The sequence below is a fragment of the Meriones unguiculatus genome, chromosome 17 (genome assembly GCF_030254825.1).
Source record: "Meriones unguiculatus strain TT.TT164.6M chromosome 17, Bangor_MerUng_6.1, whole genome shotgun sequence".
In the NCBI taxonomy this organism is placed as follows: Eukaryota; Metazoa; Chordata; class Mammalia; order Rodentia; family Muridae; genus Meriones; species Meriones unguiculatus.
This window is the reverse complement of record NC_083364.1, coordinates 48,360,404-48,378,071: the sequence shown is the minus strand read 5'-3', so window position 1 is coordinate 48,378,071 and position 17,668 is coordinate 48,360,404. Positions and strand designations below refer to the sequence as shown.

General features: G+C 42.5%; 2 protein-coding genes across 4 annotated transcripts in view; one reads left to right on the top strand and one right to left on the bottom strand.

Annotated features, from left to right (window-relative positions):
- Positions 1–3,418, top strand: part of C17H3orf52 (chromosome 17 C3orf52 homolog) — a 37,728-nt gene extending 34,310 nt beyond the window's left edge. The window contains exon 6 of the mRNA XM_060370487.1: positions 2,964–3,418. Coding sequence (XP_060226470.1) covers positions 2,964–3,001 — 38 coding nt within the window. The 3' untranslated portion in view covers positions 3,002–3,418. The remainder of the gene's footprint in view (positions 1–2,963) is intronic.
- Positions 3,419–3,941: 523 nt separating this feature from the next.
- On the bottom strand, positions 3,942–14,200 carry Gcsam (germinal center associated signaling and motility). 3 transcript variants are annotated; one of them, XM_021627149.2, is made up of 6 exons: positions 14,063–14,200; positions 11,537–11,605; positions 9,198–9,254; positions 8,231–8,277; positions 6,214–6,242; positions 3,942–5,206 (listed from the first exon to the last, which is right to left on the bottom strand). In XM_021627149.2, exons 1-6 carry the CDS (start codon positions 14,089–14,091, stop codon positions 4,889–4,891), a joined length of 549 nt encoding a protein of 182 aa, XP_021482824.2. In that variant the 5' UTR covers positions 14,092–14,200; the 3' UTR covers positions 3,942–4,888. The 3 variants fall into 3 exon arrangements, with proteins under 3 accessions (XP_021482824.2, XP_060226468.1, XP_021482825.2); XM_060370485.1 differs by lacking the exon at positions 11,537–11,605 and having other exon boundaries at positions 3,942–5,209; XM_021627150.2 differs by lacking the exon at positions 11,537–11,605.
- Between the last annotated feature and the right edge of the window lie 3,468 nt (positions 14,201–17,668).

The window sequence follows — 17,668 nt, the reverse complement described above, 5'->3', positions numbered from 1 at the left end:
ATACCAGTGAAGAAGATAGTAAAAGAAGTTGTTAATGTTATTAGAGAAACAGGACCTGCAGGTATGAAACAGGAAACAGCAGAGAAAAAAAAATAGGCAGGTTTAACTGTAAATAATACAAACTGTAAGGTGGTGGGTGTTCAGAGGAAAGAGTGGTCAGTGAAGTCTTGTTGGAGAAGACTTTGTGTGAGAAGTAGACCCAAGCTGACCCAAAAGCACTGGAGAAATATGACTAAACACGTCCTTTGGTTTTGTTCTATTTTTCAAGACAGTGTTTCAACACTTAACAGTACTATGTGAGAGTCCTGGAACTTACTCTGTAGACCAGGCTGGCCTTGAACTCACAGACATCCACCTGCCTCTGCCTCCTGAGTGCTGGGATTAAAGACGTGCCCCATTATGCCCGGCTTGCCCATTTGTTTCTTATAATAAAGTTAACACGATTTATGTTTGTGTCTTCGCTGCACTTGGGATTGAATCTAGGACTTCATGAATGCCAGACAAGCATTGTACCACTGAACTATATCTCCAGCATTGTTTCCTTTTAGATGGGGATCCTTGACATGAACTCTCAATGTATTTGGAGTGTGATTACTGCACAGGCAGTAGGAACAGTATCCCTGTCTTCCTTTCTCTCTCATTATTAAAGAAAGTATAGGGCACTGTTGTTGCTCTCCTTATTCTGTACATTCTTTAATGTCTTTTCTGAGTTTGTGCCTGTTGACATAGATCCTCAATATCAGAAGGCAGCTCTACAGTTTAGAGCTGGAAGTCAAAGCCTGGAGAGAGAGAGAGAGAGAGGAGTGCATCCTGATGGGTGCCCTGAGCGCATACTCAGGTCATCCTTAGTTGGCCTCAGAATCTGCAAGGAGAAGTAGTGATAAGGAAAGGAATGAATTGAGAGATGTAGCCACCAGACTGTAGAAAACAAATGAAAATGACCCTGTGGCATTTCTTCAGACATTGAAAAAAGAGCTTCTAGGAAAATAGGATAGATTTTTATAGATCCATGTAATAGCTGGCAGAACCAATGTAGCCTCAGATTAAGACAACTTTGTGACCTTCAGAGGCTAGGTGTGGAAAAAGCCAAGCACTTTCAACAAGAGAGAAACTTTCTCTATAGGCTCCTCTGTGACCTGGCCATGGCAACTGTTCCCCCTCCCCCCCCCCACCGCCTTCCATCCTGTTCCCCGCCCCCATGTCCTTCCATCTGTTCCCCTCAAGCCTTCCATTCTGTCCCTCTCTATGTCCTCCACCCAGAGATATTTAAGAGTCCCCAGGCTGTCCTAATCGTGTCAGCATTTGACCTTGTCAGCAGTTCATTTTCCTGCCTTGTTTTTGCCCCTTTCCGATTTCTCTCTTCTTTTTTTAGATATGAGTTGATTCAAAGAATAGGAGTTTATTTATAGGTACTAATATGAATGTGAGCAGAAACCACAAAGCCTTCCCTGGGGTAGTTTGCACTGTGGGCCTCTCCATTTTGTCTGTGTACTGTTTTGAAGCCCTGTACAGGGGAGGGGCATTTCTCACTATAGTTGTGACTTGAAGAGTAAATTAGAAACTCAGCCTCAGTTTCTTTCTCAAGAACTGGGATTGTTTAAGTGAGGAGCCGCATTACTAACTTCCTGGAACAGCACATTGCTCATGCACTCACACACACACACACACACACACACATGGACCTGTGTTGAACACGGATCTGTGTTGATGTGTACTTGCTGCCAAACTGCAGAATTTCATCAGAAATCTTGAATGTGTGGAAAATGGGATCAGCATCGGCCCATGGGTTGCCATTAGTATGTTTTTATTTTTGAGAATTAAGAACATATATGATTAAAATCCCCATTAACCCCCTTGACTTTTCTCACATCTCCCTAACATACCCCCAACTCAACTTCATGCTTCTCTCTCTCTCTCTCTCTCTCTCTCTCTCTCTCTCTCTCTCCCACTAAGTCCAGTTGGAGATGTGTTCGTGTGTATGTATGTGGGGCATCCATTGACTCACAGGGAATTCCAATCACTACACCGTCCACAAAGAATGACCCCTGACCCTTCTCTGCAGCTCCTCCATACCAATAGCTCCTCAGTAAGCATGCTGCTCAATACCGTCCACCCCATCTATACCAGTGGGCAAAGTCTGAGCACAGTGGGAGTGTTTGGACACAAATTATTACTTGCTCTAAAATTGGAGGTAATTTATGTATTATGAAAATACGTAAAAAAAGAAAAAGAAAAAGAAAAAAATACTGCATTTTCTCTTCACTATGTCAAAATACCTGACAGAAGCAATGAGTGAGACAAGGCTTATTTTGACCCAGACATCCAGGGGACACATAGTCCACTATGGTAGGACAGCATGGTGGTGGGAGCTTGCGACAAGGGCATTCACCCTGGCAGATTAGGAAACAGACGGTTTTAGGCAGAACTAGAGCAGAAAGCACCATCGAGTTCCCTGTACCCCCCCAGAGAGTCACATCTGCTATGTAGTTTACAGTCTCAAGGGCTCTGCATCCCTCCTAAACTGTCACCAGCAGGGGAGCAAGTGCTTAAGCACGGGGACTGTGGGGCATTTCACATTCAACAGTATGCTGAGTTCAGTTCTCAGAACCATTTTGCTCAGAACTTTTTCCTTTAATTTATTTATTGCTAATTTTTTTTAAAATCGATATATCATACACAACTTAGTAGGCTTAAATTTTAAATTTCATTTATTATTTGTGGGTGTATATGTGTATGTGTAAGTTAAGCGACGTTCAGAAATCAGTTCTGTCCTTGCACTGTGGGGTCCTAGGATCAAACCCAGGTTGTCAGGTTTGCCCAGTAAACACTTTAATCTCCGAGCTTTCTCACTTGCACTCAGTGTACGGGTGCAATAGTCTGAGCCTCCAAGTAAGCGGGTCAGGCTCAGAGGGAGAAAAGAAACTGAGATTTGAATGGGGTCTGGCCCACATTGTTTCCCACAGGCCAAGTGTTACATCTTGGACCCTTTCCACCTCCATGAACATGACCTTTGAACCTGAGTGACTTCTGGCCAAAGACTAGGCTTCTGTGTGAAAGATGTCTGCAGAAGAAGGAAGCCAGTGGGACCAAGGCCTGTTCAGCTCTTTAGCTGCAGATGATCAACTGGCTTATGTCTCATCAAACTCACCAGAGGATTTCAAGCCACTGAATTTCCTTTCAAAGTGTACTTGGCCTGTTTCGCTTTGTATCATCACTTCATTATGTATCATTTTATTTATTCATTTGTGTGTGGTGTGTCTTGTACATGTTATGCGAGGACCCTGCTACTGAGCTACCTCCCCAAGGCCTTGGAAAACTTTTAAGTAGAAAGTTATTCAGCTTTGAAAACAAAAAGGTATTTAAATACATAATGCATCCTAAGTGCATCTCAACGAATGTCTTGCTGTTTTAGCATCCCTAAAATTAGGACAGTGGCCACGAGGTAAACAAAACAACATCTGGAGGATGCAGGTGTGAATGTACAAATAGTCTCATTTGCTAGCAATTGTTTTCGTCTTGCTCATCTTATTTGCGGTTTAATATTTTCCTGCCATTTTGGTTGGTATCTACTCCCAATGAGTTGTATCAATAACCAAATGCAGTCCTCTTACTGTGATTGTTTAGGGCAGAGGTTGGCAAAATTATTATCCAGAATGGGTTAAACTACAGATATCTTTAGCTTTGTGGAGCCTCTGGTTTGTGTCACAAATCAACTTTAACATGGTTGAGCAACCATAGATAGTATGTAGACAAATCAGTGCAGCTGTGTTTCAAGAAACCTTCATCTACAAAAACAGGCAGTAGGACAGATTTGGTCAGTCACTAGGTTATGCATAGTTGGCTAACTTGGTATAGACACAATTCCAGAAATTCTAAAGAAAAGATGACGGAAAACAAAAAATCAAGCCATTAGACGGATGCTCACAGAGCAGGAGTGTGTGTTATTTTTTCCATGTGGACATTTCACATGGGAAACATCTTTATTTATCCATTATTTATAGAGAAGTTTACTGTATTCCATACAATACATAGCAGGAACACTGACTTGGAAGACAGACTAAAGTTCTGCCACTAATGCTAATAATATACCATTGGGCGAGCGATTTTCTCTCAGTCAGAAAAGAAGCTGATGAGGTTAAAGGCCCTCCAGAAACTTTTTTACTCCACAGTCTCTGATACTGTGAAGATTCTACTGAGGTTTGTGTGGAGGGGTCTGAGCTGTCTCTCAGTGGGAGATCACTTGCCTAGCACGGATGAGGTTTGGGGATGATTTCTTGCACCATAGGAGAAAAACAACTACGAGGGGAAACTCGAAGTTTGAAAATGTAGTTTAAAATTACATTAACAACGATACAGGAAATTCCAAGCCTTGGGGACCATGGCACAAAAGACACTCAGTAAGGGACATATCTTAGGCCCAGGGAGGAAAAGACATACTGCAAGTTCCCTTAATAAGTGGTGTTAGGCTGGAACTTCCTGGTGATGAAAGAATTTCCTCTGGGGACATGTAACATGATGAGTGAGCTTCCCCTGGCCGCAGAGCACAGTTGTGGGGCTCATTCATAGGAACTTAATGAGAAGAACAAAGCCTTTTGTGGTACACCCAGGTGTAGATGCTCGGAGTCCTTCCTGCCAGAGTGTTTTCAGTATCACTTAGAAGCAAAGGTGGTCACTTTTTTTTCCAATGCGACATTCAAGACAATTGGCTAATTTTTTAAATGTTAGCTATTGTCAGACTCTAAAAGGCTTTGTGGTTTGCAGAGTCTGCCCTGCCAAAGTCCTCCAGCAGAAATAAACTGAGGATCTCTGGGCTTCTTGACCGCTTCAACTAGAGGCCCCAACTCCTACTTTTATCTATCAGTGCTAAACAAACTCTAACTTAGTTTCATCACTGTAGATGAGAAAAGTGAGTCTCAAAGGGGGCTGTAGGTGGCCATGGACGCTGAGGGGAATGCAGGGGGAATCTGTTAGGCACAAGAAGTTCGTATTCGTCCTCTGTGGAAGGTAGGGGCAGAGGGGTGGAAGGGAAGCGGAGAACTGAATACTCAGTCTCTGTTCTTATGGCCGACTCTCTGGGCCTCTCAGCCTTGCTAGAGATGTTTTCATAGAACGCCTCAGCAGAGTTGCCTGGGGGTCTTTCTCTGAGGGCTTTGTGATCCACAAGGACGTAGCACAGTTCCTCCGTGTAGGTCTGATTGGCATTGTCCTGCTGGTCAAAGAGGTCAAAGAAGAGCCATCATAAAGATCAGGGCTTTTCCCATTCCATTTGTACTTCAGTAACAACACAGGCCTAATGGGGGTTGAGGAGAGCCTGTCTTCCATCGCCACAGCCTTCTCCATTTCTTGGCCGTTTTTTCCTACATGGCAGCAGGGGCATTCCAAACACTAGACAAGAAGATGGTGTGTTCATGCCACCTACAGCATATAACTGACTTAGTGTGTCCCCTCTAACACGTTCCAGAGCGACCTGTGAGCACCTTGTGTAATTCTCATGGTCTGAGAACACTGGGGGCTTAGATAACTGCTCATCAAGAGACTCTTGGTATTATTGCCGACAGGGTCTCTTGTACCCCATTCAATATGTAGCAGAAGATGACTGTGACTTCTCTTCCTCACTCTTATCTCATGAGAGCCATGGGGTTATGTGTGTCACCAATCCAGTTTATGCTGTGCTGGGGATCACAGCCAGGGCTTCCTGCCTGCTACATAAGCACTCTCTATAAGTTGAATTCCATCTACAGGCTCCACGCTATTATTGTATTATTAATTCAAGGGAAAGTCCACAGGCTTCAGGCTGTTATAGGGAAGGTCTCACTAATGGCAGAATTACAGATATTAAAAATCAGAGGCAGAAATGTAGAGCGGAAAGCATGTGGATGCTGGAGTGAGACTGGGTTTGAATGCTGGCTGGGGTATCTTTCAGCTGCCTGGCTTTGGGGGATATGGCTTCATAGTTGGCTTCTGTGAAGTGAGAGGACACGGTACTACAGTACTGCAATAACATGGGCTGTTGTGAGTTACATGAGATGCCTGTCAAACACTAAACGCATGGCCTGTCATCGGCAAAGCATACAGCAAATGTCAGCTCCCTCCAAAAAGTTATGCGGCAAGAGTGCTGTTGTTGCTGCCACCAGGCCCTGCGAATGGCTTTGGGTTTCTGCCCTAGCATTTACAGTGTTTCTTCCACGTTGAAGTCAGAAGGTGTCTTATTACCTGAATGGGAACTGATGTCATCCCTTCATCTGCAGAAAAAAAAAAAAAACACCCAATGAATCGCAAGTTGGGATGAGACTTCAGGAGGTGGGACTAGCACGTAAGTACAGAAGTCTATAGTGGATCCGTGAGCATCATAGGACAGTCTAAAAAAGCCACAGTAGAGCTTGCTCAGGCTGCTAGAGCCCATAGACTCATAACCAAATCGCAGGCAGAGTGCAGGGAATCATAGGAAAAAAGGGGGCATTAGTAAGACCTGGAGAGGACAGGAGCTCCACAAGGACCAAATATATCTGGGCACAGGGGTCTTTTATGAGACTGTATCTCCAACCAAGGACCATATATGGATATAACCTAGAACCCCTGCTCGGATGTAACCCATGGCAGCTCAGTATCCACATGGGTACCCTAGTAAGGGACTGTCTCTGACATGAACTCAGTGGCTGGCTCTTTGATACCCCCTTCCTCCCCCCCCCCCAGGGAGAATAACCTTGCTAGACCACAGAGGAGGATATTGCAGCCAGCAGCCAGTCCTGGTGAGACCTGATAAGCTGGAGTCAGATGAAAGGGAAGGAGGACTCCCCTATCAGTGGACTTAGAGAGGGGCAGGGAGGAGATGAGGGAGGGTTGGATTGGGAGGGAGTGAGGGAAGGGGCTACAGCTGGGATACAGAGTAAATAAACTGTAATTAATATAAAAATAAAAATTTAATTAAAAAAGTAAAAAAAGAAAGATAGCCTTTGTGTATCTTTGGGCAGCAAATTATACCCCTTCTCTCTTTCCTTATGTGATTCCAATGTGTGTGTACTTGGCAAAATGCACTAGGGAGGCAAACAGAGCAGAAGCAAATCTGTCTTCTCAAGGCTAGGCAGAGAACACATAAGAAAGCATGAAAGACCCACAGAGCAAATAGGAGGAGTTCTTTCTAACAAGTAACATATGGTGGTAGCATAGGGACTGGTGCTCGAGGACAGTTTTCAGAAAAAGGAGCTCGGATGCTCAACATTTATGTTTCTCCAGAAGCAAGACAGGTTTTCAAGAAAGTATTTACTCCAAATGGATTTGCTCTGGACACAGAGCAGAGACACACCTCCCAGGCCTGGCATCCAGCAGAATAAATAGGAAGATAGGAGGCAGAGCTGTCCACAGATGGCATACATGGCTCATGGGTTTATGTTTCTCCTGATACTCAAATCACCATAAACTTTATGGCCATGCGGGAATTCACTAATTCTCATAAGAAAGAACTCTGAATTTTGGCATCCAGGGACTTATTTCTGTTGTGTTTTATTCTGATAGAAATTGGGGTTTGTTGGGATCCATTGTTTCTGGAGTGAAATAGCTCGTGATGGGAGGGCAAGAGGCAGCATTACATACCTACAGAGCTGGTTTCAGAGACTCAGTGTGAGCTATACACTCTACTTTACAGCCAATGAAGGAAAGACAAAATTCCTCCAGTTTTCTTCAATCCCCCACACTTCCTTATTCTCTCTCTTGTATGTGTTGCCACTCTCTAATCACTCCTCAAATCTTGTTTCTTTAACTCCAACACTGATCCATCCCAGCAGCCTGGCAAAGAGGTCTGCTGGCACCAGTTCTTGCCAGGAGTTGTTTTCTCTCTGCCACTGGGCAGGATGATCCCTCCAATGCAAACCTGGTCATCCCTGCCTCTTTTGGAAAACTTCCTCATAATTCCCTGTGGTTCTTAAAGTAAGGACCAGAATATTTAGCCACCCCTTTGTGCCCTAGCTGGCACGTTTGTTGTTCCCAGCTAGTTCCTTCAGTTTCCAGATCAGGCATTGATTGAGGAGTAAGTCATTCTCTGTTTCAGTGAGCTCACAATCTAATGGAAACAAACAAAGGAAAACAAACTCGGAACTGGATAAATTGCAGCAGTATGTGTAGGATTATAGTAGGGAGATATCCTCACCAGGCTTTGGGGAGCACAGAGAAAGAATATTTTAGAAATGTAATTGCATCAAAAGGAAAAAAAAATGATGGGGAAATTATGACTTACTTTGCTTTGGGGACTGTTGTCTGGCTTTAAATGTGCTTATGTTTTTCCTGGAAGAAAGGAATGTAGATGGATTGTTTTAATATTCAGAAGCTCTTAAAACATTTTTCATTACACTAAGAAACTTCAATTTTATCCTTGGTAGATGTTATGTTTTTATAATACCTCTTTCAACATATAGGAATGAAATAATAAGAAAGAGGGAAAACATAAGACGATATTAAGTAAAATACATTCTTGTCTCCTTCTTTTCCTGCTTCTGTTTTGAAATCTGATATGTGCATATGTAATGATAAGAGGTTAAATTGTTGGAGAATATTTTGTCCAAATACTTCTGACAACCCCCCCTTTTGCTTTATATCATGCAAATGGAGGAGCAGGCATTTTTCAGTCCCAGGCCTAACCTGTGACCACCCAAGCACAAAACCAAACACTTTCCATTAAAGTACACTGCATAGAAGATCCCCTGGAAATATGATGGAAGCCCGTTGTCATCCAGTGAGCAAAGATACACTTGTTATAAGCATGGCCCCAGGTGTGGCATGCAAAGTCCAGGTAACGTCATTATCAATCACTTGGTGGTGGTTAGATATTTTTAGCAATCCTTTCACTCCCCAGAGCATCTCAGTTCAGATGATAAGTTATTACCTGGACTACATATTCTCCATGCAGAGAGCAGAAACATGTGCTTCTTTAAAAAGCGACTTGCAGCATGAAGACTCTCAGTATTAACGGGCAGTTTCACTCTTACGTCTGAGGTTTACCCATGTGAGAAGAGGCCACCACCCATGAGACAATTAGTCTTGATTCTTACCACACTGCAGGGGCTGTTTCCTTGACTAATTCTCGGTGGCCTTATCTGGGCTTGGTACCAGGCTGTGGTATAGCCACAAAGAGGAAGGAAGGAGTTCACAGGTACCTTAAAAGGGTTAGTTAGCGAATTAGCTCCTTGTAGCAACACTTTACTTACCAAGGAAGGCAGGAGCATCCTTCAACTATGTGACAGCAACTCCAGCCCCTGAAATATCTGAGAGAGATGACAGGGAGTCAGAGAGCCTGGTTTCTGCAGCTTTGTTAGGGATGACTCCTTCCCTTTGCGGTTTCTGTCCTTATTTCTTAGATGAGTTGGACATAGGGCTATGATGCCATCAGTTTCTAACCAGAAGAATATAAACGTTTCTGCATTATTCTTGTGAGGGAAACAAAGATCTAAACCCCACAATCCCAGTGGTATACTTGACAACTCGTGATGGAATTATCTCCAGAAAGTCAAGGTACAAATGTGTAGACATTTGAGAAATTATTTTGTTTGGGCCAAACAACATCTCCATAGGATGTCACTGACCTCTCGCTAATATCTCCTACCCACCCGCCACTATAATGGACTAATCACATGTTTATCGCCTAGAATGTGAACTTCACAAAGCTGTGAACTATATTCTTTCAATCCATCATGGTTTATTTCACCAGTGAATGCCACCCCATTTGATATACATAAAATTTGTTTTCCATAAATATTTTATGAAGAGAAAACGAGTAGCTGTGAGAACGGCTACTTAAACAAACGGGAGCTCATCAGGTCTACCACCCAAATTCCAGTGGTACAGCTCAGAAAGAAGACTCAAGCTTTCTACGGCAGAAGGTGGAATGCCGACTCTGAACTCAGACATCTGGGATGATGTTTCACTCACTCGCTGTGCTTCTTACTGAATTCAAGGTATAGCTGTCAACCTATAGGGTTTACTATAAAAGCCCTTTTTAATGCACCAGTGTACCAGTGGTATCAAATAAAGAGATTTGGAAAATACTATTTAAAAACGTGCCCTTAGTGAACTTCTCAAATAGTTCCCCCAGAAGGGGCAGCCCAGGAAAGGCTGGCTGTAACCCATGGCCATGGCTGGGTCTACCAGTTTGGCTGAACATTTTGATGGCTTCTAGGTTCTATGTGTTATCAGAGACTTTGGGGCTGCTGGCCATGGCCAGAGTTCTCTCTTCTTTAGGTTGCCCTTAGTGTCCTTTGTGCCCTGTAAACCATTTGCTTTCATCCTCTTCTTTTGTTGTTGAAAGACATCATAGTGAAACTCCAAAGTCTGACGAGTGCCAGGAAAGCAGGTTCACTAAGGGAATACAGAAGTGAAACGAGAGGGAATGGTGGAGTTCTGAGTTACTGGATCCATATTTCTAAATATTTTGAGCCACAATTTCTTAATTTATTTCAGGAAGGTGTAAAGATCATACAAAGCTGATGGTGGGCAAAAGCAAATGTAAGCTGTCCTCTTTTCACATGCTTTCTTACAATGCATTCTTGCATTTTAATATTCGTGTTTTGGTTTGGGGTGAGTTGTGTAAACTGACCACAGCATGTTAAAGACAGCTGAAAAGCAACATCTAAAAATGTGCCTCCCAGTGAGCTAGCCCTGGAGTTCCCTCAGAAAGGATAGCCCACAAAAAGCTGTATTGTAACCATGAATTAGAGACAAAACTGTGACATCGTAGGATTGCAACCCCAAGCCTGTCTTTTCATAAGGCTTCTGTCCTCAAGTCTATAATTTCTCCCTCCCTTGTCATTATTCCTCCATTCCTTCCTCTCCTTCTTATCGAGTGATGTATGTGCATTAATAGATGGCCTATGACACCTCTCAAAATTCATAATTCTCAGCTTGCGTTGAAGAAATGCGGCCTTGGTTGGGAAGGATCTTTGGGTCCCTGCCGCTAGGACAGATTTGGCTTTGTGGTTTGTTTTTAGGTCCTCTCTCAAAAGTACCTCCTGGAACACGGAAAATTGCTGCTAATTCTCTGTAGGTCAGAGAACAACAGAATTTTCCATATTTGGAATTCGTAGACTTGAGGTACTGGTACATTCCAATATTGCATCCTTAATGGTTCCCTAAGACTGGGTAACTCAAAAGGACATGCAGGAAAGATGCATGAAGTTGTGTTATACTCATAGCACCAGCACATACACAAGCACCTTGCCACAAGCTTTCCAACTTGTGACATCGGGGAAATACAGTTAGCTAAGAAATAGAAACTCAATGTGACAAGCCAAGGTAGATATTTGAGCACGAAGGTACTTTATTCTACTAACAACGGGGTTTCAGGTCTTTATTGCAAGGTGTGCCATGGACATATGCATCTGGTTTCCTGTTGCCAAGGATACACAAGGTTTTTAGAATAGCAGCACGTCTCCTGTCCAATGTAGGGATGTCTTGTCTTTCCTGTTCACACTTACTACCGTTATGCCTGGTAGGCCTCAGCTCGACCCTCACAGACTCTCTTTCAGGGGAATTGGGGAGCAAACACTCTCACCTGCCTGTCCGCTGCTTGGCATTTTGGAGTCTCAGATTCCAAGGTGTCCCATGCGTGTCCAGCTGCCACCTAAGACTTAAATATCAGAGATGGGCCGAGTGTTCCCTCCCTTAATTCCCGCTGTAGTTTTATGTTTTTTTTTCTCCAACGTTTTTGTTTCTTTTGCTTATATGCAATCCTGAACTACCTTAGCATTTCCCTCATTGCCCTGCCATCTCTGACTATTCCCTTCTAACGTACGGGTCACAGCCTGTTTCAGATCTAACATCTCTATCACTACAAGGAACAATGCACACCTATGATCTCAAATAATAATAATAATAATAATAATAATAATAATAATAATAATAATAATAAAAGTCCCTGAGAATACACATCGAAAGCCTGGGCCTCTGTCCATTCTCTATTCACTGTGTTTTCAGGGGCTGCATCTACGAATGGGACCCTGTGAGTCATCATCTTTCCCAGAAATTCAGAGGACAAGGGGTAAATCGAAAGGAAATTAAATAAAGGGAATAAATACATTCACTGTTTGGATTGGATTTCTGTTTAATCTTTTGTCTTTCCATTTTCTGGGAGTTGAGAACATGAAGAAATAAAACTGGCAAGCACTTTTAATATATGGCAATCTTTTTTATTTGTTATACTTCATTCAGGTTCAGAACAAGTCCATTGGTTGATGCTGTTGTCCTGTTATTTATGAACAAGGAAACAATTTAGGCAACTTGCTTGAGGAGGAAGGGAAAAAAACCTGGGTTTTCTTTGGGAAAATGCTTCTCTCTAAGACCTTAGACTTCTGCAAGGAGAGATGATTTCCATTGTGTGATCTGCAGAGTAAGGGTGAGCCCACAGGAGTAACAGAGAAAAGATGGAGATGTCAGCTGATGTAAGACCACAACTTACATGAGCACAGGGATGTGAATTCTGGGACAACTGGGCAATTTTAAAGGATACAGTAATCTCTGAGCCATGTACTGAATGTATTGGACTAAGTGTAAACTCATAAGCAACACAAAAATGAGTGTGTGAGTTGGTAAAAGAGGACTGCTAGGTATGAGTGCAGTAAAAGACACCTAGGGGATTTCCAGAGTGGATCCAATCATCTTTAAAATGTAATGAACACAGAACTATAAAAATCTAGGCATAAACTGAAAATTCTTATTTTTGCAATACGTATGAGAAAACCCCATTAAAAAATACAAATACCTTTTTATATCAGAAACAAAATATACTAAACTACAAACAAATCAATGCAAGGCATTACTGGCTCTTTGTAGGTAAAGAAATAGAGATGACTGATGGATAGAGGAGTTAAAGTAAAGACTATGGGTATAATGTTATAACTGTGAGAAAGGGGACTAGCTCATCTCATCTTCTTGTGTGTGTATGTCTATACTTTTCATCTCTCTTGTAATAAATATACATCAGTGTTACAACACTTAGCCAAAGAGCAAAGTTCTGAGACATGAAGGCGCCTGTGTGCCACCCACTGTTTTCTCATCTATGCCATATCTACGTTTTGCTTTCTCTCTCCTTAGGAATGCTTCCAGTCATCTGTGTAGCACTTACTGAGTACCCTCTGTGTGCAAGAAACAAAGGCAGAACCCAGGGCTTCGCAAAGCAGTGAGCATTGAGTAAGAAGTAATCCTTACTTTAGAGGTGTTCACAGCGAGACTGACTGAGACAGTCATTCAGAGTCTTACAGAAGGCTATGGGGAGGAGGGTGGAAAAAGGGTTGGGGAGTCCAGGGCAAATACTCAGGGAAGGACACGGATACTACCAAGCCTAACTGGAATTTTGCATCACCTTGTTTTTCTGTGTTCCCCTTTATATGCTATCTGAGACTGAGGTAGCAAACACAATCCTGTAAGACCCTTTGCCAACGTTCTCTATAGATCACCTCACTTTATACCATAGTCCTCCTATATATTGTCTGTGTTTGCTTTGATCAAATGAAAATGATGGTCTGAAAACTGAGAATGGCTCTGATCAATGAACCTTTCTCAGTCAGGAACTATGCTGCCACCATCCACACTTGGAACCTCTGGGTAGAATTACACTATTATTTCCATTTAAAATGAGTAGATCAAAGTCCAGGAACATGAAGGTAAGTCTTCTCAATAGTCACATGACGTCTCCTTAACCTGCTTGTAAATGTACTAACTGAAGCCTCTTGGTGGCAGGAAATGTACTATTTGTTTTAAATGTATAAAGAACCTGCCTGGACGCTCATCCACTTATTCAGGAATATCAAGAGGAAAGCATCCCTTTCCCCAGTCCCAGATGGACATTACTTAGATGGACAGAGCCTGTCTTTAATGGGCTCTTTCCACAATTCAGCCATTCTCCTCATGCGGGGATTCTGGGTAGAAGGCAAAACCTGTAAGGATGTCTCATGGTGTGTGCCTCAGGAGCCACTGAATTCTTGTCACACTCCTTTCCCATTCCCTTTTCCCTAAGAGCAGCCCCCTTTTTCTCTTCTACCACTGGGTCAGATCCTTGTTCTCCAGAGAAAAGTGAACTTACCCAGTTTTCCTCTGCAGACAGTTCCCCATCAGGCTTCTCAGCACCTTCCCTTGTCTGTTCCTACTTCCTCCTCAGGAGTCTTGAGCCTTGCTCCTTAACAGGCAGTTTTCAACTCACAGTAGGGTCAGAGCAGCTCTGGCCACCTGTTCAGAGAGTCAAAGGGAGGCGGTGCCTGCTGGAGGAGGAGGAGGAGGAGGAGGAGGAGGAGGAGGAGGAGGAGGAGGAGGAGGAGGAGGAGGAGGAGGAGGAGGGCTGGGGGACCATGAGAGGCACATGCACCAGGCTATTAAGCAAACCAGAAACCACTGGTCAGGGAGAGCTTTAGCGTCCCGGGGAGTCCCAGACTTGTCACCACAGAGGGGCTAAGGGTGATTTTCTTTGACAGACAATTTATTAAATCAATGTTTTAGGAAAGTTAAATAAGGGGGACCTTTGTTTAGAAATAAGAAAAAAATTACAAATCCACAAAACAAACAAATAAACAACAATAAAAACAAAACCAGAATCAAAACAGTTTACCTGCAAATATGTAGTCTTTCAAAATTTCTTCACAAGGACATATACTGGGGTAACTTCAGAAACCAGGAAAGTTGAAAGGGACTATTCCTGGGTAAAGGTGGGGGAACAATAGACAGGAGAATAGAAGGGTACAAGTGATTTGATATGGGAAATGGGGAAAATGGAAGCACTCTAAATAGTGTGTGTGTGTAAATCCATAAAAGCAGAGAAAAAGGTAACAGAACTGCCAGGATTATGTGAAAATAATCAGCTCGCCACCTAAAAATACCTATAATTATATAAGTCTGTGTCTGTGTATAAAATATACATATAGTAGTTTAAATAAAAATTTCCTATCAGGGCTGACACCGTTCCCATTAAGAGCCAAAGATCATCTAAGAAAAGCTAAAGCACCGCACATGAGAAGCCTTCTTTTGGGGTGTTGGTCAGGGCTGTCAAAGTAACTCCCCAAGCATATGGCTTTATCGCTATTGCCCTTGGCTGCCCCCTAAAGGTGGAAGGTGAGTCCCTATTGCTGAAGACACCTTGAACTTCAGAGGGCCCAGATGCTCCTGGATCTGGAACTGACCTGAATGCTGCCTCCCTAAAGACTAGCTTTTATGGCACAGAAGGCACCATGCAAACTTCCAAAGAAGGGAGAAAGGCAGCCCTATCTAGATATGATGCCCACGAATCACAATGAGGAGCAGAGTGGCACAATAGTTCTAAGAGAGCGGTAGTGACACATAAACCTTGGTGTTAACCAATAGTTCTTTAACTAGATTTAAGATCCGCTCAACAAGAGGGAAATCATGCCCGGTACTGAAAACTTAGCCAACTCCCAAGAACTAGTGAAGTCACAGATTTTGGAAGAGAACCTCTAGCTGCTACTTTACAAAACCAGGATAATCCCTAGCTACAGACTAAATATTTATCCTTATACCCTCAGAAAAAATATTTCTCACCCCTTCTCAAGGAAATTTCTCTTTGTAACAGAAAACTGGAACCAAACAAAATGCAGAGTTGTGGAGCCCAATTCCAACAAAGGATACAAGCACGACACAACTCCTGCCCCTGAGGCTCAAGGATCATTCCTGGGAAGGGTGTGGGAAGATTTTCAAAGCCAGAGGATCAGAGAGTTTGCTGTGAGATTGTGTCTCCTGGGTTGTCAGAAGCTGCATATAGTTTCTTACCATAAATTTCTTCCATGCATTCTTACCAATTTGACTTCCTAAACATGAACTGAACAAGGACAGCAACAGACATGCTAACATGGACAGAGGAGAGCGCATGAGGCCTTAACCCTACACAAAGGACTACAGGCGACTAAGGAATGCTGAAAGTGGAAGAAATAGTCTTTCCCAGGGAAAAGCATATTCACTTGTTATCCAATCCCAAATAGTAAGCCTTACAAACATTTACACATAACATTACACTGACTAAGTACTTAACTATTTTGAAATATGTATTTATGTGTTACATAGATATAACTGTTTGTGACAACAATTAATGGAAAAAGAGCTCATAAATTTGAAAGAAAGAAAATTTGAACACAGGGAACTTCCCAGAGACTCATACTCCAACCAAGGACTATTCATGGAGATAACCTAGAACCCCTGCACAGATGTAGCCCAGGGCAGTTCAGTGTCCAAGTGGGTTACATAGTAACGGGAAGAGGGACTGCCTCTGACATAATCTGATTGGCCTGCTCTTTGATCACCTCCCTGAGTGGGGAGCAGCCTTACCAGATCATAGTAGAGAACAATGCAGCCACTTTTGATGAGAACTAATAGACTAAGATCAGAAAGGAGAGGAGAACCTCCCCTATCAGTGGACTTGGGGAGTGGCATGCTTGCAGAAAGGGGAGGGAGGGTGGGATTGGGAGGGGAGGAGGGAGGGGCTTATGGGGGGATACAAAATGAATAAAGTGTAATTAATAAAAAATTAAAAAAATTTGAAAGAAAGCAAGGGAGGAAATAGAAGGGAGAAATAATATATAATTATATACATGCTATAATCTCAAAAATAAAATACTTAAAAAATTTACATACAAACACAACAAAATTCAGTAACAAAGTAAAGAAAATATTTGAACAGATTCCTCCCCTAAGATTCTATATGGGTGGCAAATGAGTGTTTAAAAAGGTGGGGAACATGCTAGCTATTAGGAAAGTGTAAATGAAAACCATAGCACAACACCTTCTCATACCTATTAGAATGTCCAATGTCAAAAAGCAAAGTCAGGGGCTGATAATACTCAGTATGGACAATGGATGTGAAAGAACAGAAGGTCTCCTAGGTGGTGTAAAATGGTAGCCTTTGTGCAAATCAATAAGGCACTCTTAAATACAGTTAAAACAGGCCTCCCAAATGAGCCAGAAATCCCATGTTTAGGAATTTTCTAGGTTGGAAATATAATCTCTAAGAATCTGGATTCTGTATATAAAATTTTATCCCAACCTCCCCAATCAAAAACTGGAAATAGACTCTGAAGTTAGTTCATGGGTGAAAAAGTGTTATGTCCACACACTGAAATATTGCCTGGCAGTGAAAAGAATGAACTCTTGAAGTTTGTAACAACTACAACAATTCCAAGTGCTTACCTGAGTGAAAAAAAAACAGACTTATAATACCCTTTTGATGTTCAGGACATGGCAAGGCTGCAGGAGCAGAAAGCAGGCATGCTTGCCAGGAGCTCCCCACTCCTGTGCACATAGGATGGCACTAATTGAGAAATAGGAAGGGATTTTGTTTTTTGTCTTGAGCATAGTGGTTGTATGTCTATGCCATCGTCACTGTTTACAGAATAGTACCAAGGGTGGAATAACTGTATGGAAATTATATTGCAATACAGCAGAAACATAAGTCCCAGCTGAGCAATCATGTTTTTATTCCCCTTTGTTTTTTGTTTTTATGATAATCTTCTGTATGATGGTTATTTCTTGTTTGGTTACTCCTTTGTTCATCCCTTCAACAAGCATATGTTGACAGCCTACTGTGTGCTGAGCACCTTGGGCTCAACAGTGAGCAAAGCAGAGGGAAAATACTTTTATATTTGATCTTGTGTAACACAGAAATCGTATCTAAAGCTAACCAGAAGGATGGGAA